The sequence below is a fragment of the Microcaecilia unicolor genome, chromosome 12, assembly GCF_901765095.1.
Source record: "Microcaecilia unicolor chromosome 12, aMicUni1.1, whole genome shotgun sequence".
In the NCBI taxonomy this organism is placed as follows: Eukaryota; Metazoa; Chordata; class Amphibia; order Gymnophiona; family Siphonopidae; genus Microcaecilia; species Microcaecilia unicolor.
In genome coordinates, this window is record NC_044042.1 from 78,500,954 (window position 1) to 78,524,648 (window position 23,695).

General features: G+C 42.5%; 1 protein-coding gene across 2 annotated transcripts in view; it reads left to right on the plus strand.

Moving 5' to 3' along the window:
• Positions 1–3,379: 3,379 nt before the first annotated feature.
• The window catches only part of PSMD11 (proteasome 26S subunit, non-ATPase 11), a 93,679-nt gene continuing 73,363 nt past the window's right edge, over positions 3,380–23,695 (plus strand). The window contains exons 1-3 of one of the 2 annotated variants that reach the window (XM_030221369.1): positions 3,380–3,484; positions 9,026–9,073; positions 9,942–10,066. In XM_030221369.1, the coding sequence (XP_030077229.1) occupies positions 3,394–3,484; positions 9,026–9,073; positions 9,942–10,066 (264 nt within the window). In that variant the 5' untranslated portion in view covers positions 3,380–3,393. Of the gene's footprint in view, positions 3,485–9,025; positions 9,074–9,130; positions 9,233–9,941; positions 10,067–23,695 lie in introns of both variants that reach the window. The other variant, XM_030221367.1, reaches the window with a different exon arrangement.

The window sequence follows — 23,695 nt, forward strand, 5'->3', positions numbered from 1 at the left end:
TACTCTAATTCTTCATTTTAAAGACTTATGAAACAATCCCACATGTTCATTATATCCTTTTATCTTAAGTTGTTTTATATTTCCTATGGGTTCTCAATTGTCTCGTTCTTCCACGTTATCTTTCCAGTGCTTGAAATTTCTACCAGAGGGACTGTCCTTTCTGCCGGTTCGCTTTACTGATCTTTCAATGTCATTTATGCTTCTATAAAGCTACTCTTCATCGCTCAGTGGCTTCTCTGGGTTTTCACATCACACTGTGTTTTTTCCCAATCAAGCCTGACACAATTGTGTTTCGCTCTAGGCATCATCAGGGGCGATGATTATGACCTGAAAACATACAGTGAGGATTTCCCTTTAACTATCTATATTCCTCTTCTGATAATATATATCATTTATAGTTTCTACGTACCTTAAGACAATTCAGTCTTAACTCTGCTTCTTCAGCTAGTCAGGTCGGGACACACACCAGCCTGTCCAAAATGGCGCTGGAATCTCCTCAGACGCCACACATGCGTGTTTCAAGTTTCAATACCTTTACCTTCTCTTTTATAGACCCGCCCACTCTATTGCTTTATTTAACTCTGTGGGGGACACTTTCTTCCATTGAAAAATTAAGCATTGTTCTACTTTTAACATATTTTGCAGTGTATTGCCCCCCCTGGTGGTATCCATTTGCACCAAAACTATAAATTTCAACTCTTCCACTTTGTGGCCGTATCTCATCCAATGATCCACTAATGGAGTCTCTCTTTTCCCATTCTGATATTGCTTAAATGTTGGGCAATTCTATATTTAATTTTCTTTATAGTTTGTCCAATGTACATTAATCCGCATGGGCACTGAATCGCATATATAACAAAACCAGACTCACAGTTCCTATTTGACATTAGCTGAAAAGTGAATGTTAACTGTAACTATTTGAAGAAATTTCTCACGCAGGTAAGAATTTTGTGTAATTCAGTAAGACAATGGCTATGTCAGGTTGGAACACAAAAACCGGCATGTCGGTGGATCAAATTTCTGAACTATTGGGAGGTGAAAGATTATTTGGGTCTCCAGCTGAGGGTCCTCAGCTAGAGTGGACTGATATCCAAAAAGTGAATTGATTTTTGATTCGAACAGAGTTTCATTCCAGAACCTTAGTGGAATATTGCCACATAAAACGGATACCTAGAGGTCTGAGATTGTTCAAAGAACCTAGATTTCTAGACGATACAGATTATGTTAAGTAATGGAATGAGTTGATATCACACAGCCAGTAAAGTTTTCAGGATACCCACAATGAATATTAATGAGAGATCTGCATACAAATGTGGCTCATAAATATTCATTATATCATCCTGAAAACCTGACTAGCTAGAGAGCCTCCAGAACCAGGTTTGGGAACCACTGGCTAAAGAGAAAAGCTAAGTGATGAAACAATTAGGAAGACAATTGAGTACATGTTCCTAGGTAATGTGTCCTTTGCCCCATCCCTTATCTCTGCACCTACAAGCATATGAACTCAGTAACTTAAGTGTGTACTGTAAACCAGAGTGGAAGACTCAGCCCAGAGAATTTGACCATACTGCCTCCACTGTCTGTATCCTTTTAGAGGCTTCAAAGAAAAGTAAATATGTTTATGTTCTTGCTTTTATTATTATTATTTACAAAAAAATACTACACAAGTCTTTTTAAATGAATACCCTGGATACATCATTTGAAAAACCTCACTCTTTGGAACAGAAGCCTAATGGTTAAGAGCAATGGGCTAAGAACCAGTGAAACCCAGTTCAAATCCCAGTGCCATTTCTTATAACCTTGGGCAAATCACTTAACCCTCCATTGCCTCAGGTACAAACTTAGGGCCCCCTTTTACCAAACTACGGTAAAGAGGGACCTGCGGTAGCGTTGGCACTTTTTTTTTTAATGTGTGCCAAGGCCCCCTTTTAAAGGAAATGGCCCTGCGCTAATCACAGGGATTGGCGCGCAGCCATTTCCAGGGGGAGCCCTAACTGCCACCTATTTAGGTGACAGGGCTCCTGTGCTGACCTAGCAGTAACTGTGCAGCACATTACCTCCAGGTATGCCCTAGAGTTACAAAAATACAAAATATTTTTATCGAGCTGGAAATGGTGCTTGTTGGGGTGGGAACTACCACTGAGCTCCTGTGGTAGTTCTGAATTGGCATGGAGCAAGTTGCAAGCCCTTTGTAAAAGGGGCCCTTAATCCGTGAAACCTCCAAGGCCAGGAAATACCTGAATGTAACTTGACTTGGCCTCCTCTGGGCTTATTCACTCTTAGCATTTCAGCACGGGGCAGAATTCACAAGAGGAGAGATAGCGAGGAAGGGTAGAATGAATGCACTGATAAACAAATAAATGGGTTAAAACCATACATAGGAGTGTAATACCGAGTTCCAGTATACTGCGACTTAAGATGTACTACATGTGCACAACGACATGTCTTTGCAGCTGAACTCTGAATACGGGACTGGAGGTTGGGAAGCAGGGATAGTGCTGGGCAGACTTATACGGTCTGTGCCAGAGCCGGTGGTGGGAGGCGGGGATAGTGCTGGGCAGACTTATACGGTCTGTGCCAGAGCCGGTGGTTGGGAGGCGGGGATAGTGCTGGGCAGACTTATACGGTCTGTGCCAGAGCGGTGGTTGGGAGGCGGGGCTGGTGGTTGGGAGGCGGGGATAGTGCTGGGCAGACTTATACGGTCTGTGCCAGAGCGGTGGTTGGGAGGCGGGGCTGGTGGTTGGGAGGCGGGGATAGTGCTGGGCAGACTTATACGGTCTGTGCCCTGAAGAGCATAGGTACAAATCAAAGTAGGGTATACACAAAAAGTAGCACATATGAGTTATCTTGTTGGGCAGACTGGATGGACCGTGCAGGTGTTTTTCTGCCGTCATTTACTATGTTACTCACTTATCCAAAGTCTCCCTGTTCGAAAGATGTCTAGCAGTTGGTTTTCATCCAGGCGCCCGGCTTCAACTCCCGATAAGGGAAGGGCTATTTCTGAATTCAAGAAAACATGGGACAAGCACGAGGATCTGTAAGAGAAAGGAAGGGAGTGTAAACCTTAATAGTTGGTGTAGATGTGTTACTGGACAGACCAGATAGCCCCCAAATGTATCTATTGCCTATTCATTGTGGTATTAGTACAGGAGGGTGAAATCCTGCTGCATTCCTAAAGACACGAAAATGACACCGTCATTCTGGCCCCTGACTTTTCGGTCCTTACGGCCCAGTATAGCCTCCCAATCGCTTCAGAACCTACGCCCACTTCTTTTCCTTCTCCTAATCTCCTCTGGAAGCGGAACTACAAGGCCCGGCTTTCCCTCGGCGGCGCGACTTCCGGTTACGTAATTTCCGTTCGAAGAGCAGAGGCGGGGGATTGAGCGAAGGAAGATGGCTGCCGCGGCGGTGGTGGAGTTTCAGCGAGCGCAGTCCCTGCTTACCACGGACCGGGACGCGTCCATAGATATTCTGCACTCCATCGGTGAGTGGGGCAGCGGCGGCAGGTGCCCGGCTGGAGGAGGCGGCAGCGGCGGCGGGTGCACGGACGAAGGGAGAGAGGGAGGCCGGTTGCTGACTCACGGTGCTGCTCCCAGGCCCTAGCCGGCAGCGGGACAGCTTGGGGAAAGGGAAAGGAGCAGCCGAACTCTGCCGTGGTGGCTCATGTTCTCGGGAGAGTTGGGGGATCGTGCACGGTCTGATTGGAAGCAGAGCAGTAGGGGCGGAAAGGGGGGCCTGGAGCTTCACTTCTGGCCTTTTCTACCCGGCTCTGGGTTCCTGCGCTAGGCACAACAGTGACTTTTCTTCAAACAGGTGGGCTGCGAGAGGGAGAAGGTGGGGTGGGGCGAGCAGGATGAGGACGTTGGCCACGTCCATTCCTGGATCTCAAACTGTGCACATGCAAGTGGGGACGGCGTAAAATTCATAGATTTACAGGGAACCTCGGTCACGTATTCCCAGCAGGTGATCAGACGTTCTCATTTATAGACAGCAAAACTTAGATAATTCATTTCTCATTTGGGGAAGCATCAAGGTGGTGTGTTAAAGCAGAAAGACTAGTTTCTTTTAAAGTTTATGTAAATTGTGGGTTTTTAATAGAGGTGAAACTGTGTTATGGTGGTTGGTTTTTTTTGTGTGTAAAATAATTTCTTAGAATATTATTCTGTGTGAATTTTATAGACAATTCAGCTAAATTTAAAAAGATAGCATTTAGTTAGTCAAATTTGAAAATGTGTGCACATATCTAATTTTAATGTAATTTGCATTGCCCAATATTAAAATTATAGCATGCAAAGGGAATCATTCTGGAATTTTTCTTTCATTTTTTATTATATACAGTTCAATAACATATGTCATTTGGTTTCTGTGGGTTAACATTACGAAGATGGTTAAGAAAACATTTGTGACTAACTATTTTGTTGGTTAGAAAATAAATTAGGATCAACCCAAACATTCAGCCTCTTCTGCTGTTCTGTTCTTATTTTTAACACTGGCTCCTCTGGCATTCAGAACTTCACATAGCTTCTTCCCATTTAAGCTGTATCAACAAGCCTCATCAACTTGTTTCCCAGTTGTTTGTGGAAGCACCAGAGTTTACCACGTTTATTGGCTTGATCTTTGAATGATATGATGAAATATTAGTTAACTTCTTTTCAGCTGCTTCCTAATTTTGTTAGAATAAAGTCAAATAGTGATAATGTATCTGGCTGTTAATAACACATGGAACCAAATATACTTAAGAACTGCTATGTGCTGTTTTTTTTTGTGATGAATGCATGAGGCCATCAAACAGCAAAGAATACAGATTGTATTACAGAATATAGTCACTGGTTCAATGTCTATTATGTATCATTTTTCTGGCATAAAATACTAGACTTTACAATTTATATGAAGATTGTGTTGTAACAAAGTCACTTCTTGGCTGATGCAGAAGGTTAGGTTTGATTTTGTTTGAAAATGGCAGGACATTACACTGTGAGATTTTGTTTAATTTGATACTTGGGCCACCTCATCTATTTTGTCAGAAATATCAGGGCCATATAGCATAAGGCCCAATGATTGATGTACCATAGGTGGTAAAAATTAGTCAACTTTTCATGAAACTGAGGAATGTTTTTCTGTGGTTTGGCTACTCATTCAAATAGTTCTCATCTTTCTTCTTTGCCACGGTGCAGTGATTTGGTTAGTGTTTTGTAGACTGTATTCATAATAAACAGTGTTTTGTGTGTGTGGGGGGGGGGGGGGTGGGGGCGACGACTATGTTGAAGCTGATGGTTTTCTCTTTGGAAAACTGCCAGGACTGGTGTCATTTTGATTCGTATCCCGCTGGCTTCAGAGTTCTAGTGAGGTTATAGGAATCATCTTTTCTTAGATAGGGATGCATTGCAATGATTTCATATTTGATATATATTTATTGCCTGGTTTCTAATTTTCCATTTTTGGTGCAGTCAAAAGAATTTTTCTTTGCCAGTAGTTAGTTGGGGCCATATTAGTCTGGCTTTCATAGTGGTTACAGCACTGAGAGGACATTTATTTTATTTATTTATTTAGATTTTGCTCACACCTTTTTCAGTAGTAGCTCAAGGTGAGTTACATTCAGGTACACTGGATAGTTCTCTGTCCCAGGAGGGCTCACAATCTAAGTTTGTACCTGAGGCAATGGAGGGTTAAGTGACTTGCCCAAGATCACAAGGAGCAGCAGCGGGATTCCGGCCACCACTGGATTGCAAGACCGGTGCTCTAACCACTAGGCCACTCCTCCACATTGTTTATCACTGGAGATTTTAGGGTGGGCGTAGATCAAGGAGCATTCTCTGTGTTGATGTAATTAAATCTGACAGCTTCCTTGATGTGGTACACTATGAGATTCTGTTGTCCAAATGTGGAGTATCAGTGTCGGGGCAAGGTTATTCAGTAGTGGTAGTAGTTTTTTGTTTTGTTTTTAAAGTGATTTTATACAACATTCTGGAAGGATAAAAATTGTGCTTGTTATCAATAGCTTTGTGGGGTGTGGCAGATATTTATTCTCCAACATTTATTTAACATTTATCTTTGTTCTCTACTACAAATTACAATATCTTATACTTTTAAATTGTAAATTGTAGTGCTGTAGAGACTTGCAATCTTCAAATTTACTGTTACCAATAAGAGGATCTGCCAGGTCTTTTAAAGAAAACCAACATCTGTTTAGCAGAGAGATCTTCTGGATGAAATGTAATAAATTGTCTCATAATCCAGGGCTTCTCACCCTTTGGTGCACATGTCCCTGGACATACACAAACCACAAGAAATGGATAATTAAGTGACGGGAATTTATGCTGTTGGGTGTCACCACTGTCCCCTTACCAGATCTTTTCTGTTTTAGTCTGTGGCTGCATACAGCGGTCAAGCAGATAAGGCAGAAGCTCCCATTCAAGTACAGAACATGGCATGTGATGCTGGGTGCAAAAGACACATGCATAACATGTACAGGCCTTTCATGCACTTGCCTGCCTCTGTCAACTTTTTGTTGCTGAAATTGCTATGGCTCAAGGTGCTGTCATCATGCCTGCTGAAGTGATTACCACCAGAGAAAAACCTCCCTTCCCTTGATGAAGCTTCTGATTCCACTGTAGGCCTAGGAATCGCTGCCAAAGAGAGGAACTTGAATCATGTTGTAGACAGGATGAAGATGTGAGACTTTTCAGTTTGTGAGGCTCTAAATTAGCCTGCTGGTAAGGGGGACGGACAGTGGAGTTAACTGCTAGATAGAGACTGGGAGTGAAGGAAGGAGCATATGGGATTTTGTGAGGTCGGGGAGATACATAATAACGTGAGCTGGGGGAAAAGATAGGGATGTTAGTGCTGAGAAAAAAGTGAAGGAAGAGGAGTGGAAACTGCTGGGTGCTGTGTGCAGGAGGGAAAGAAGGTTAGTTGGAGGAAGAGACAATGTTCTTGAGGGGAGGGGGCTGTTACACGAGGACTCTGACGTTCTTGTTCTGGTGGGAGGTGTTTCATTGGGGCTAAGTCTCTATGTGTCTGTATCCTGTCTTTTCTCAGAACTAAATATTTTCTTTACCACTGGCACCAAAGCACCCCCCCATTTTCCTGTCTCAAAACTGTGGTTAGAATTTTAATGTAGCTTGATGTGGGCCACTTCTCTTATTAGGGGTACTTCTGAACTTTTTCCAGAAGTTAGGGGGTACTTGCTGTTTAACAGGCTGAAAAACACCCTTGATCCATTTAAAATAGACTTCCTCTGGTCAGTAAAATGGGTTCATCTGTATTGATTCTCCGTTTCTTCTAGATAACTCTTCACCTAGAAGCTGTATGTAAGAAGCGTGGCTGTATAACTGGATTCCACTCTTAGGACTAGATTCTATATATCACACCTAAAAAATCAGCACTGAAACAAAATATGCTTAGGTATATTCTATAAAGTTTGTGTAAATTTAGGCGTACTTTATAGAATAAGCCTAAATTTCCACATAGTTTATAGAATATGCCGCGTGCCCTTCTGCTCTACTAAATTTGGTCACAGTAAATCTTGGTGTTAATGTTAATGCCTAAATTAGGCGCGTACCAGGTGTATTTAACAACGCGCATAGATTTTCGAAACGCCTATGACCTACCTATTCCACACTCATTGCTGTGCCACTCCCCTTTTCAACCATGCAACTTAGAATTTATGCGCATCACGTTATAGAATACGCTTTAGACAGTTTTGCGTGTAAATTCAAATTTACGCCGATTAGTGTCAGTTGCTTGTTAATTGGCAATTATCAGCACTGATTGGCTTGTTAACTAATTGAGTTGCACATGCAAATCTAGAATATGGCTGGATTTACGTGTGTGCGCAACATAAGTCGCACTGTGTAGAATCCAGGGGTTAATGTGCAAAAGCATACTTCTAATGATTCTAAGAGCACTTGGAGTTCATGGCAGTTAATTTGTCATTTTAAAATAATTTTGACCACCTCTCAGCTCAGGTGAGTTTTTCAGTTGTTAATCTTGAAGATTGATTACTGTAATTCCTGTTACTGGGTCTTCCTGAGGACTATTGCAAAACATTGCTGCCCTTGTGATCTTAGATTGTTCATTTTATGATCATCTCTCTCCCAGAGCTGGCTGGACTCCATGGTCTTCCCCTCCCATTCAGAGCTGTATTTGAAGTCTTTAGCCTGACATCTGTGGCTCTGTTTGGTTTGGGTTCAGGATATTTGGCTGGTGTCTGCTTCATTCTTCCAGATCAGGAAGTGATTTTTGGTTGAGTGTGTCTTCTGCAGTTAGAGGTTATGGGTTAGTCTGTACTAGAAACAAGTTGGGCTTTATTTTTGTGCTGTACCTTTATTGTGGAATTCCTTTCTAAAGGAAAAAACAGTTCACTTTTCAGGAAGGTCTTGAAGTCTCAGTTGCTCGCTTTGTTTTTTCATGATATTTAGTTTCTGATTAGTTTGGGAGCTTTTCTGTTTGATTTTATTATAGGTTGTTATTGCCTTTGGTATGTTTTAAAGTATATATATGCTTTTATTGTGATTTCTATTGCTCAATAGATATATATTTTTTTTCTTTTGTGTTCATTTGTTTGAGCTACATTTTAGATGATTGTCTTCTGAAGGAATAAATATATTGATGTGGCACCAGTGACAGCAGAAATAGGCTAGAGCAAAAATAATCAAGAAACTTTTTTTTTCTTTTACCAGCATAATTTTTAGACAGGGTCTCAACATGTTTTTAGAAATAAACATGCAGAGAGCCCTGATATGCAAAACAATTTTGCCATTACTCTTGTATAGCTTCCATAAAGAATTGTATCGATATTACAGATGGCTATGCGGAGGCTTGGGTATCTAGAGTACTATGTCCAGGGTCAGTTGTAAACGAGATTGTACTTTATGTTCCAGGATCTTGCCTGGTAAAAAGTTCCATTTTGAACAGATAACTCCCTATATAACTGTTAGGTTTTGTAGATTTTTTTTTTTTAAGAAAAGCATTTACTAAGACTGTATGGCATGTTTTAACAGATATGCTGTTTTTTTTTCCTCAGAATTACACCAGCGACTCTTTGGATCCAGGCATAGTTTACTGAGTCCAGGTACGCAGTAGTAGTTTAGAATTGTTTTTAAGAGGGGCTTGAATTTATGTTTTCTAGTGAAGCGCGACATTCAGGACAGCGATGAGGAGGCCGTTCGAGTCAAGGAGCAGAGCATTCTGGAGCTGGGGGGCCTCCTAGCCAAGACCGGCCAGGCGGCAGGTGAGCAAGGAGCTCAGGCATGAGCCCAAACTCTTGCATGGCAAAAGCACAAAAACAGCCTCAAGCAAAGCCCTACCCCAGAGAAGTGGCTGTTTGAAAAAGAAGATTCTGTGGCATGTATGTATGGGTGAGGAAGGAAAAGGGGTGCAGCAAGGCATGGCTGGAGGTATGGTTGAAGGGGGTGGGGATTGGGAGGAAGGGAGACATTCATCCAGCCTGTTTTTCAGTGTTCTGCTAATGTCTTAGAAAGACAGTACCAAAGAATATGGGTCTTCATCTGCTTCCCATCCTTGTATATCTGTTAAATATTTGTTTAATATATGTACTGATCTGAGAGAGTTTTGCAGTGCCAGTGTTCACTATGTGAGTGAAAAGTTACTAGGTAAAATGTTTCTTAGGTTGTAAGACTGCAGATGAGAGAGTGCACTGAATAGCTTAGAACATGTGTGCTTATTAAAACACGCCATGTATTATTCAAAACTGGTTGTGTTCATAGGTACTTTTATAGTTTAAATAGTTTCCCTAATTATACCGTAGAACAGTCTATGACAGAGAAAGCAGTTACGGGGCTTGGCTTGTTAGGAACTGATTGGGAGTAGGGAGTAGCTAAGTGATTTCCAAAGAATTGCATGGTGCATGAGTGCAGGCACGGAGTGGGGAAGCAGGGACCTAAAGATCTGTAGTGTAAGCAGAACTTTATGCATTGCAGAACTTGGTGGACTTTTGAAGTATGTTCGGCCCTTCCTGAACTCCATCAGCAAAGCAAAAGCTGCCCGCCTGGTCAGATCTTTGCTTGACCTTTTCCTGGACATGGAAGCAGCTACAGGACAAGAGGTGAGGTTACAACAAATCACGTCATAACTCACAGTAAGCCATGTTTGGTGATCAAAGAGTATTACATCCTGTATATTTGTGGCCCTTTTGCTGAATATGGCAAATCAGTAACTGTGATGGTGATTTAAAAAATAGCCCTTTCCTTTCATCTCGAGCTGCCCATGACCTTCATTAACTGCAGTCTCTGGTAATAACCAGGTCAGATGAGTACAGTGTAACTGACTATGACAACATTTTTCAGCCAAAATACATCTCAGCTGTCACCTTTGCAGATGTATTATTTCTACTGAGTTATAATAGAGGGAAAGAATGGTACCCTGGGTACAGCCAGGTTTCATTCTTACAATTTAGCTTACTTTACATGACATTTCATACCTGACCAATAGCTTGAAGCCGGTTACAAGACCAGTTACCCATCATATAGCACACACCAAAACCTCTGATAGTATTCCTGTACATAGAATCTGTAGCCGATAGCCTTAACAAAAATCACCATGTTGGTATAGTGATTGTATAAATAGAAAGAAAAAAAACCCTGACCTTGGACAATTGCAGCACCTGATTCTTCTACCTATAGGATGCAAGGCATATAGTGATGTGAAAAAGTTTTTACCCCCTCCTGATTCCTTCTACTATTGCTTATGTCACACTGAATGATTACTGATATTTAAACAAAATGTAATATTAGACAAAAGTATCCTGAGTAAACACATAACTGTTCTTAAATTAAGGAAGTTATCCGATGCCCATATTACTTGTGAAAAAATAATGCTCCCTAAACTTAGTAACTGTGTCGCTCCATGGTGTGACGTCACCTTGAGTATTGCGTTCGGTTCTGGCCACTGTATCTCAAATAATATATAGCGGAATTAGAAAAGGTTCAAAGAAGAGCAACCAACCCCGGTGCAAGTAGATGAAGTACTTCAAGTAATCAAATCTCTGCCGAATGGCAAGGCTCCGGGTTTAGATGGGTACACGAACGAATTTTTTAAGACTTTTGGGGGGGGGGGGGGGGGGGGGGGGTACTGGCACCGTACTTAACAATGGTTATCAACTCAGTGCGGGAAGGTGACAGGTTGCCCCAATCGATGATGGAAGCTTGGGTGGCGGTAATCCCAAAACCAGGCAAGGACAAGACAGAATGTGCTTCCTATCGACCCATTTCGATACTTAATGCCGATGTAAAGATACTGGCAAAGGTGCTCGCCAACCGTCTGGGGGAGGTGCTTCCCACTCTAATACATCCGGACCAAGTTGGTTTTGTAGCTAAGAGGCAGGCGATGGATAATATACGTAGAACGTTGAATTTAATACATCGTGCAAAAGTAAAGGCCATTCCGATAGTGCTACTGGGATTAGATGCAGAGAAGGCATTCGATAGGGTCCACTGGGGGTACCTAGACAAAGTGTTGCAGCGAGTGGGGATTGGGAATTTCTTTAGGTACTGGATCCGGGCTCTTTATTCGGCTCCACAAGCCTGTGTGAGAATTAATGGGGGAAACTCGGGGGCCTTTAGGCTGGGAAGAGGAACTAGACAGGGGTGTCCTCTGTCTCCCTTGTTGTTTGCTCTGGCAATGGAGCCATTGGCGGCGGCAATACGCGAGAATGAGGATATCTCTGGAGTAGGGGTAGGGGCCCAGGAACATAAGATTGCATTATTTGGTGATGACGTTCTCCTGTACATGACAAAGCCAGTGGTATCACTTCCCAATTTGATGAGAGAAATCGAGGGGTATTCTAGGATTTCAGGTTACAAGCTCAATGCTAGTAAATCGATTGGTATGACTGTCGGCCTTCAACCGAGGGTGTCGGATGCTTTGAAGACATCTTTTGCTTTTAAGTGGGCAGAAAGGAAAATAAGGTATCTAGGGGTACAAATTCCAAAACATTTGCCTGACCTGTTTGAAGTTAACTACCCGGGACTTAAAAAAGAAATATTAAGAGACTTGGACCACTGGATGTCTACGGGACTGTCCTGGTTGGGGCGTATCGCCACAATAAAAATGAACGTGTTGCCACGTTTACTGAACTTATTTCAAGTAATTCCTATGCGTATGTCCAGGGCTTTTTTGTCCAGTCTCCAAGATAGCATAAATAGGTTCATTTGGAACCAGAAAAGACCGAGGCTCCCCAGAGCACTTCTCTATAAGAGTAGAAAGAAGGGAGGCCTGGGAGTACCTAACCTCTTTTGGTATTATTGTGCCACGCAGGCACGCGCGGTGGTGGAGTGGTTTAGAGCAGATGAGCATAAATTCTGGGTCCATCTGGAGCAATCCCTGGTTGGTTCCCGTAGGTTAGGGCATTTAATGTGGATGCCGGCGAGGCATAGAGGTCAGGTAGACAAATTCCCACCTACAGTACAGGCTACATTTTATTACTGGGACCATATGTTTGGCGATCATCAGCCCTGCACCTCTGGCCTAGCGCCGATAGCGGACAACCCTGGGTTCCCCCCGGGGGTGGGGGACACGATTTTTCATAGATGGGCTAAAAATGGACTAGATATGTGGGGACAGCTGCATCTAGGAAGCAAAGTGACACCCTTTGAGAACCTGGTGGAAGACTATAGACTCAAGTCGGAGGACCATTATGCATACTTACAGGCCCTACACTACTTGCGGGGACCCACTTATGTGGGATGTACGAGGAGGGAAGCACACCCCATGGAGGTTATATGTGTGGACTTAAAGACCACACGTGGATTGATATCTTCTCTTTATACCCATTTGTCAGATTGCCACAAACCCTCCCTTACACACAGGAGGAGGTGGGAACAGGAGTTGAATTTCATTTTGCCAGATGAGGCCTGGGCGCAGCTGGAGGGTAGCTTAATGAAATCTGTAAGATCGGTGGCTTTACAGGAGAACACATTAAAGGTTTTTTACAGGTGGTATCTCACGCCAGTAAGGCTGCACCACATGTACCCATCAGTGACGAAATCATGTTGGAGACAGTGTGGGGAAGTGGGAAATATGGGTCATATATGGTGGAACTGCCGTAAGGCACAAGCGTACTGGAGGGGGGTTCAGGCTAGGCTCCAAAAATGGATAGGAAGGCCTGTGCAGTGGCATCCCCTGGTCTTTGTGCTAGGAAAGTGGCCTGCGGGACTAAGGTTGAGTCAATGGTTGCTGGTGAGGGGAGCTCTGCAGGCAGCACGGACTGACCTGGCAAGGCATTGGAAGGCCCCGGAGGTTCCCTCGCTGTCAGATTGGATCACGAAAGTCAGATATATATGTGAGATGGAGAGACTGATGGCTGTGAAAAGAAGAATGGTGCCCAAATGGGAGAAAGTGTGGCTGCCTTTTCTGAATGCAAGTTCGGGATAGTTGATGTTTGGTCTGGAATGGGGGGGAGGGCGGGGGGGGTCTTGTTGGGGGGAGTTTAGGAGGGAAGGGAAGGATGGGTAATAAAAAATTGTATAAAAACATGAAGTATATACTGTGGTTATGGTGGGACCAATGACACTTAAAGTACTTCTTGAAACTATTCACACTGGTGTTTGGCCCATTTGGAATATGATGTTATGAGCTGTGTTAACAATGTTCTGTATTATGTTCTTAATGCTCAATAAAGACTTCTATAAATTAAAAAAAAAAAAAAGAAGAGCAACCAAAATGATAAAGGGGGTGGAACTCCTCTTGTTTGATGAAAGGCTAAAGAGGTTAGGGCTCCTCTGCTTGGAAAAGAGACAGCTGAAGGGAGATATGATTGAGGTGTACAAAATCCTGAGTGGTGTAGAATAAGTAGAAGTAAATCAATTTTTTACTCTTTCAAAAAAGTACAAAAACTAGGGGACACTTAATGAAGTTACATGGAAACACTTTTAAAAAGAATAGTTAAGCACTCTGGAACTCTTTGCCGGAGGATGTAGTAACAGTGGTTAGTGTATCTGGGTTTAAAAAAGGTTTGGACAGGTTCCTGGAGGAAAAGTCTGTAGTCTGCTGTTGATACAGACGTGGGTAAGACGCTGCTTTCTCTGGGATTGGTAGCATGGAATGTTGCTACTATTCAGGTACTTATGACCTGGATTGGCCACTGTTGGAAACAGGATACTGGGCTAGATGGACCACTGGTTGCACCACTTTTAGCAATAATAATAATTGCAACCAAATGTTTCCTATAACTTGGTATAAGTCCTTCCTGTTGCTTTTGAGGAATCTCAGCCCACTGTTTGCAGAACTGCTTTAATTCCAGACACATTGGTAATGGTTGTTTTTTTTTTTCATGTATGAATATCTTGTTTCAGGAACTGCCACAACATTTCTATTGGGTTCAAGTCAGGGTTTTGACTAGGCCGGTCCAAACTTTTAATTTTGTTTCTCCTTAGCCCTTTAGCTTAGACTTGCTTTTGTGTTTTGGATCATGGTCTTGCTTCGTAACCCAATTATGCTTCAACTCCTGGGCAGGTGACTGGACATTCTTCTTAAGGATTTTAAGTTACACTGCAGAATTCATGTTTCCTAATGGCAAGTTTTTCAGGTCCAGGGGCAGTAAATCATCCCCACACCATCACACTACCACCATCATGTTTGACTGTTGGTATGATGTTCTTACTGTAGAATATTGTATTTGCTTTATGCTAGACCTAATGGGACCTTTGTTATCCAAAGAATTCCACTTTTGACTCACCATAGAATACTTTTCCAAAAGGCTTTGGGATCACCCAAGTTTGTGTTTGAAAATGTGAGACAATCACTGATGTCTTGGACAGAGGCTTCTGCCTTGATAATCTCCCATGAGTCCCATTTTTGTGCAGTCTTATTTTGGAGTCACAAATGCTGACCTTAGCTGAAGCTAGAGAGGCCTGAAGTTATGACCTCGGATGAGTTGCCGCTGTGCCTTTGTAGTAGTTGTGGCAGACCAGCCACTCCTGGAAAATAATCACCACTGTTCCAAGTCTTCTTCATTTGGAGATAATGGCTCTCTCTGTGGTTCAGTAGAGTCCCAAGCTTTAAAATGACTTTAAAATATATCCAATCTGGAAAGGGTTACAACAGGTTTTTTTTCCTCATCTCTTTTGGAATTTCTTTGTGGCATAATGTCTTGTAGAAACTTTGTTGGTGACTACTTAACTGTCATGGTATGCTTCAATATATAGTGAGTTTTACAGTCAACGGGGCTGGCCGCAGTCAAGCCTGATCAATTCCTTGAGTAACTAAGGGGTGAGTTACTTTTTTACATGGGTATTATGGGTGTTGGATAACTTTATCTCTTAAAAAAGTATCAGTACTTTCTTATGAAGCATATCAAAATTTACAAGCAAGATAAACTTCTTCAGAAAATATATTCTCCAATGACAAACCAGAAACAAATAACAAAGACAAATCCTCTTAGTCTCCAGTTAACAGGATCCAATAGAGAACAGAGAGTGATATAGAAAAGGGAAACTGTTTACCAAAGAAAAGGCCTAAACATGTTGACAATATTTCTGCCTGAAATATTTCACTTCTTAACAGGTAATGCAGTAACCATCTGTAAGGGAAACTTAGCAAGAAATCGCTTAGGATGCAGTGGGCCATAAAATATGTATCTCACATTTTGAAACTTTTCCAAACACTTAACTAGAATGAAGTATTGATTTAAAAACTGTGTTATGTGTTTACTCAGGTTCTCTTTTGTCTAATGTTACATTTGTTTAAAGATGAGAAACTATTTAGTGTGACGTGTGCAGTAATAGTGGGGTTGAACTTTTTCACATTAGTGTATCTAAATGAAAACTATTCCTGTATCTATCTCCTTGCTTTTGCTGACATGTACTTATTCCATCCTAAGTGATATCATCACCTCTATAAGGACTGATCAAGGAATGTGCAATGATGTCTTGAAGTTATGTTGCAATGCAGTCTGTTTTGAGCACCTTTTCTGTAAGTTGTTGTAAGGAAAGAATCAAACATTTCTTGTCCAGCTTCCATACCATTCAGGGTACAAGAGGCTTGAAGGTTGACGACTTCTGTTTAGGCCTAACTTTCCTGCCTGTGTCTTGTCAAGAAAAACGGGGGCATTTTTCTGCCTTTGTTGCAGAGATTTTTGTCTCCTTTTTTAGATCAGGAATGGATGTACCAAAAAGAATAAAGGCCAGATCAAATCCTTGACAGCTTTGTGCTGAAATTTCCAAGGGTCACATGTTAGGATATTTCAGACTGTTTATTTTTCTCTGGATGTTCACAAGTAAGCATGAGGCAATCTGTTCAGCTTGCTGAAGAGAAACTGCTTTAAAGGGGGTTACAGTGGAGTTTCTTTAATTTGTGAGCATCCTGGAATCATCTACAGACTAAAATAAAATTAACAATATATTTGTTCCTACCCGTAACCTCCGCTCTCTAGACAAATCCCTCCTTTCAGTACCCTTCTCCACCACCGCCAACTCCAGGCTCCGCCCTTTCTGCCTCACCTCACCTCAAGCGTGGAACAAACTCCCTGAACCCATATGCCAAGCCCCCTCCCTGCCCATCTTCAAATCACTGCTCAAAGCCCACCTCTTCAATGTCGCCTTCAGCACCTAACCACCACACCTATACTCAGAAATCTAGACTACACCAACTTGACATTTTGTCCTTTAGATTGTAAGCTCATCTGAGCAGGGACCATCCTTCTTTGTTAAATTGTACAGCGCTGCGTAACCCTAGTAGCGCTCTAGAAATGTTAAGTAGTTGTAGGCTCAGGATTTTAACCTTTAAAGCAGCCTTCATCAGTCTTCTATGGTGCAAACTAGGATGCAGCCGCAGAATGAATACAGTCTCAGACAGTGCAGGACAATGATATCCTAAGGAGTGCTTGCCCAGAATGTGCTCCATAGTTTGTGAAGGTCTGCTTTAAAGTAAGTTTGCAGCTCTGTGGCATAGGAAGAAGCATACCTTCCATCTGTCTATGCCTGGCAAGACACCAGGAAAACAGAATGTCATGTACACCCCAAAATAAAGAGGTTTCTGTAGTAGTGTTTGCGGTCATTTTAGAAAAGCTTCATGTTTGAGATTTGCACTTAAACATTTGTCTTCCATAAACCTTTTAAGTTTCCTTTTTACAAAACTGGGATATGCATGTCAAAAACCCAAGTGCGTGTAATGCAAAGGGGCCTGGAGTGGGGCATGTTTTGGGCTTGACTAGACCATCCCTAGAAAATGCGCACATATCCCCCATTTTAGAAGAAGAATAAATAGCGTCAGGATTTACATCTGCTAGTAAGCATGTTTAGGTTTTGACAAACTGCTTCAATTGAGCAACACTCCACTGGAAGGATTAGGGGAGGTTGCCCCCTTCATCCTGCAGTTGTTCTTGTGCCCCCCTCCGGCCTAAAGCCAAATTAGCAAGGGATTCTGCTCTGACAGATTGCAGAAAATACACATTTATGTGTCTGTTTTCAACCTGGTGAAATTTTCAACCCTTTATTTTCTCCCTAAAATGGATGTTTATGCTGCACGCACTCGGCACATAAACATCCAGTTTCCTGTATTTTAGAACAGCCTCGGGCAGCAGATTCTGTTCTAAAATACTAGTGAAAGTTGATGTCCTGACCTTGGCATCTCAGTTGCAACTTCTGTGTCCTTTCTAAAATGGAACTGATAAGGTTGGAGTCAATCAGGGAATAGATTGCACTGATCTAGTATTTGTTCAAATTCATGTGCCCAAGCTATGGAACATATGCAGTGTTCTGGAGACTTCTTGGGTCTAAAGCCAAATTGAGATAAAACTTTTTCTCTGTCAATTGGATAAAACAATCTTGCACCAATTTAAGGGGCTCTTAAATACATTTAAATAGCTTGGCATTTGAGTATAGATTTAAATAACTTTCTCTTTGAATCATCTCCCAGTGTTTGCAAAAATTTTAATATATTTCATAATATTCCAGTGTTCCTGAAAGAATCTTTAAAACAATAGGATTATGCATAAATGTGATCTTAGCCAATAAAAATGAAAGAATATCTAGTTACTCTGACGGTCTTTACCTAACATCAGATTCTGGGTTTCAAATGAATATGGACTTGTACCAACTTCGGCTTTTTCAGTTGCAGTTTGGGGATAAATGAGCACTTTATTGGAATGGAAAAGCAAGGCAAACCACAGTTTAGAGAAAAATGGTTGCAGGTTTTCCTCTGTGAAACAGCAAAGGTATATGTGCACAAATCACACTGATATAAGATAATAGGTCACACCTTTTTTTAGTAGTAGCATGAGGTAAGTTACATGCAGATACACTGGGAATTTTCTTGTCTCCGGAAGGCTTACAATTTAAGTTTGTACCTGAGACAATGAAGAGTCAAGTGACTTGCCTGAGATCATAAGGAGCAGCAATGGGATTTGAGCCAGGCTTTCCCCCTCCCCCCCCCCCTTTTTTTTTTAAGCTTACTGTTCTAAGCATTAAGTTACTTCTCCATTATGGTAAAGTTAAGTAAAATTTTCCATTTAGTTGTCTGTTGAACTGGGTAATGTAAACTGTTAGGGGGAGGGGTGGGTCGAGGCTCTGACTTTGCCACTGCTCTGGTGGCAGGAATCTGCCTGTGCATTCAAGCCTTGGTCTGAATTGTGGCACTCTTATATGGTCATGCTGTCTTTCTCCACCTTTCCCCTACCCTTTCAATAGTTAACTTTTTAACATGATTTACATCACTAGCACACAAGCACAACTGTATTTACACAGTTTCTGTAAAACCGTCCCCTGTGATACAGAAGAATTTTGATATATCTTCAATTGGGATGCATTATAGAAAACATTTTTTTATTGAACCTGATCAATGTATTTGCAGTTTAAACAAGGGAGGGAGTCTTGCTCCTTCATTCTTCCCTCCATGTTGTCAAACTTTGACAAACTGTGCCATAAAGCATTAATTTTTAGAACATTTACAAACATTTTCATCCCAACTCCCCTTTCAATTCACCCCTGGCCCCCAGTACTCCACCACCAGCTTGCCTCCAAAGAGAGAATGCCAACTCCACTAAACAAACAGCTAGGACCCTCCGCTTATCCCAACAGTGCCTCTTATCTATCCTTTCTTTTCACCAGGTGTATCTGTTCAGTAATAGATTGTCATGCTTTAGCTTTGTAGCCCACACCCATCCTCTGGAATAGTCTTCCTCTCACCTGAGGCTTGAATCCTCCTTTGACAAATTTAAGTACCACCTTAAGACCTACTATTTCTCTCACCTTTCCAAATACCTCCTGGATCAAACTTTGTAGAATGGCTTTCAGGCCAGTACTGGAAAACAAGAGCAGCTTTGTAACCCCCTCGTATACTTTCCTCCCCATCTCTCCTTGCTTTTAGCTGTAATCTTCCCTTTTCCCCTTTGCCATCTTGTGTTCGTCCATTGTTTGTCCGTCTGGCTTGTGGATGTATTTTTAACATTGATTATGTAAATCTTTTAGACTTCCATTTATATAAGCGGTATATCAAATAATTTGATCTTGAACTCTATTGAAGGCGACCTCAGTGTCAGCTGTCAAAATGATTGAAGGCACCACCCCTTTTCTGGCATACCAAATCAGATTGAGGATCCACCTGGTGTTATCCACCATCAGATGCCCTATAATAAATCCTGCCTTATCAGCAAGGACTGGTGAGGGCAGTGAGAAACCCTCTGCTCAGTGTGCAACAGCGGCTAAGAAAGCAAATAGAATGTTAGGAATTATTAGGAAAGGAATGTAAAACAAAAATGAGAATGTTATAATGCCTTTGCCTCACTCCATGGTGCAACTGCACCTCAAATAATGTGTACAATTCTGGTCACCACATCTCAAAAACGATATAGTGGAATTAGAAATGGTACAGAGAAAGGTGATGAAATTGATACAGGGGGTGGAACAACTCCCTATTAGGAAAGGCTAAAGTGACTAGGGCTCTTCAGCTTGAAGAAGAGATGGCTGAGGGGAGATATAATAGAGGTCTATAAAATACTGAGTGGAGCGGAATGGGTAGATGTGACTTGCTAATTTACTCTTTCTAAAAAAAAATACTAGGACTAGGGGGCACGCAATGAAGGTACTAAGTAAATTTAAACAAACCAGAGAAAATATTTCTTCACTCAACGTGTAATTAAACTCTGGAATTTGTTGCCAGAGAATTTGGTAAAAGTACATAAGTAATGGCACACTGGGAAAAGACCAAGGGTCCATCGAGCCCAGCAGCCTGTCCACGACAGCGGCCAATCCAGGCCAAGGGCACCTGGCGAGCTTCCCAAACATACAAACATTCTATACATGTTATTCCTGGAATTGTGGATTTTTCCCAAGTCCATTTAGTAGTGGTTTATGGACTTGTTCTTTAGGAAACCGTCTAACCCCTTTTTAAACTCTGCTAAGCTAAGTGCCTTCACCACGTTCTCCGGCAACGAATTACAGAGTTTAATTATGCGTTGGGTGAAGAAACATTTTCTCCGATTTGTTTTAAATTTACTACACTGTAGTTTCATCGCATGCCCCCTAGTCCTAGTATTTTTAGAAAGCGTGAACAGATGCTTCACATCCACCTGTTCCACGCCACTCATCATTTTATACAGTGCTTTTTTTGTAGAAAAAAAGGTGCCGGTACTCATTATGGGCGGGGTCACCACATATGGCTCCACCCCTATGATAGCCACACCCACGTTAACCACACCCCCTATACCAGCCATGGCGCATATAAACAGACCTCATTGAAAATATTATAGTACTATAGGAGAAAAAAATAACGTGATTTTTTTTCATTATAAATAATCTCTGTAAGCTCTTACAGCTCTAGTATACCCAGTGCAAAATAAGACAGCCAATGTAAATTCTCAAATTGGACATATTACAAACACTAAAATGAAAATAAAATGATTTTTTTCTACCTTTGTTGTCTGGTGACTGTTATTCTTTCCATATTGGTCCCAGTCTGTGATTCTGCTTTCCTTTGTTTTCGCTTAACTCTTCTGTGCCATTTGTCATTTTTGTCTCCTTTTTCTTTGCTTTCTTCAATATTTTTCAGGCTCTCTCTCTATCCAGATTTAATTCATTCTTACTATCCATTCTTTAATTTCCTTCATCTACCTGTGGCTTTTCATCTTTTCCTCACCCTTGTTCTCCCCATGCCCCTTCCTCTTATTCTCCAGTCTTTCTCTATTCCCCTTTTCCATCCAACAGCTCTGCTTTCTCTCCCCATACTTCCAGTGTCTCCCCTACTTCTTTCTGCATTCTTCCATCCAGCGTCTTTCCTCTCTCTCTCTCCCCATCCTTCCATCTGTTTTCCCTCTCTCTCTCCCCCATCCTTCCATCTGTTTTCCCTCTCTCTCTCCCCATCCTTCCATCTGTTTTCCCTCTCTCTCTCCCCATCCTTCCATCTGTTTTCCCTCTCTCTCTCCCCATCCTTCCATCTGTTGTTCCCTCTCTTTCCCCATCCTTCCATCTGTTTTTCCCCTCTCTCTTCCCATCCTTCCATCTGTTTTCCCCTCTCTCTCTCCAATCCTTCCATCTGTTTTCCCCTCTCTCTCTCCAATCCTTCCATCTGTTTTCCCCTCTCCCCAATCCTTCCCTCTGTTGTTTTCCCCTCTCTCTCTCTCTCTCTCCCCAATCCTTCCCTCTGTTGGTTTCCCTCTTTCTCTCTCTCTCTCTCTCCCCAATCCTTCCCTCTGTTGGTTTCCCTCTTTCTCTCTCTCCCCCCAATCCTTTCCTCTGTTGGTTTCCCTCTTTCTCTCTCTCCCCCCAATCCTTTCCTCTGTTGGTTTCCCTCTTTCTCTCTCTCCCCCCAATCCTTCCCTCTGTTGGTTTCCCTCTTTCTCTCTCTCCCCAATCCTTCCCTCTGTTGGTTTCCCTCTCTCTCTCTCCCCAATCCTTCCGGTTTCCCTCTCTCTCTCTCTCTCTCCCCAATCCTTCTGGTTTTCCTCTTTCTCTCTCTCCCCAATCCTTCCCTCTGTTGGTTTCCCTCTCTCTTTCTCTCCCCCCAATCCTTCCCTCTGTTGGTTTCCCTCTTTCTCTCTCTCCCCAATCCTTCCCTCTGTTGGATTCCCTCTCCCTGCCAAGTTTCCCGCGAACGGCGCGAAGTCGCGACGCACGCGGCACCAGCCCCTATTTCCGGCCGCTGCTGCTTCTGTTGTTGAGCAGCAGCGGCCGGTACACAAAGAAAAAGAAGATTTAAAAAAAAATTTAAACCTGTCTGAAACGCGGCACCCCGGCACTGTAGACAGCCATTAGGCATTGGCTGTTGCCCCGCAGCCGCTCCTCCTCTTGCCTCTACGTCACTGCCCCTGGAAGAAGACCCCGGAGGAGCGCAGTGACGTAGAGGCAAGAGGAGGAGCGGCTGCGGGGCAACAGCCAATGCCTAATGGCTGTCTACAGTGCCGGGGTGCCGTGTTTCAGACAAGTTTGAATTTTTAAAAAAATCTTTTTCTTTGTGTAGCGGCCGCTGCTGCTCAACAGGAGAAGCAGCAGCGGCCGGAAATGGGGGCTGGCACTGCGTGCGGGACATGGACTCACGGGGCGGGGGGAGCAAAAACAAAAGGTGCCGGTACGCCGTACCGTTGCGTACCAGCATAAAAAAAGCACTGATTTTATATACCTCTATCATGTCTCCCCTCAGCCGTCTCTTCTCCAAGCTGAAAAGCTCTAGCCTCCTTAGTCTTTCTTCATAGGGAAGTCGTCCCATCCCCACTATCATTTTAGTCGCCTTCGCTGCACCTTTTCCAAATCTACTGTATCTTTCTTGAGATGCGGCGACCAGAATTGAACACAATACTCAAGGTGCGGTCACACCATGGAGCGATACAACGGCATTATAACATCCTCACACCTGTCTTCCATACCTTTCCTAATAATACCCAACATTCTATTCGCTTTCCTAGCCGCAGCAGCACACTGAGCAGAAGGTTTCAATGTATTATCAACGACGACGTCCAGATCCCTTTCTTGGTCTGTAACTCCTAACTTGGAACCTTGCATGATGTAGCTATAATTCGGGTTCTTTTTTCCCACATGCATCACCTTGCACTTGCTCACATTAAACGTCATCTGCCATTTAGCCGCCCAGTCTCCCAGTCTCATAAGATCCTTCTGTAATTTTTCACAATCCTGTCGCGAGTTAACGACTTTGAATAACTTTGTGTCATCAGCAAATTTAATTACCTCGCTAGTTACTCCCATCTCTAAATCATTTATAAATATATTAAAAAGCAGCGGTCCTAGCACAGACCCCTGAGGAACCCCACTAATTACCCTTCTCCATTGTGAATACTGCCCATTTAACCCCACTCTCTGTTTCCTATCCTTCAACCAGTTTTTAATCCACAATAGGACATTTCCTCCTATCCCATGACCCTCCAATTTCCTCTAGCCTTTCATGAGGTACCTTGTCAAACGCCTTTTGAAAATCCAGATATCAACCGGTTCCCCTTTGTCCACGTTTGTTTATTCGCTCCGCAAGCTCATTTTTCAGTTCTGTCAGTACCCTAGGATGAATACCATCGGTCCAGGAGATTTGCTACTCTTCAGTTTGCTGAACTGCCCCATTACGTCCTCCAAGTAGTTAGCAGGGTTTTTTGTTTTATTTATTTATTTATTTATTTTTTAATACATTGCATCCAAGTGATAACACTTGTAAAGAAATACAGATAAGCATAATTGCTGCAGAAAAGTACAACCAAAATTCGTATATATCTTCTTTAGACCACAAATTTATGGGGAAGGGA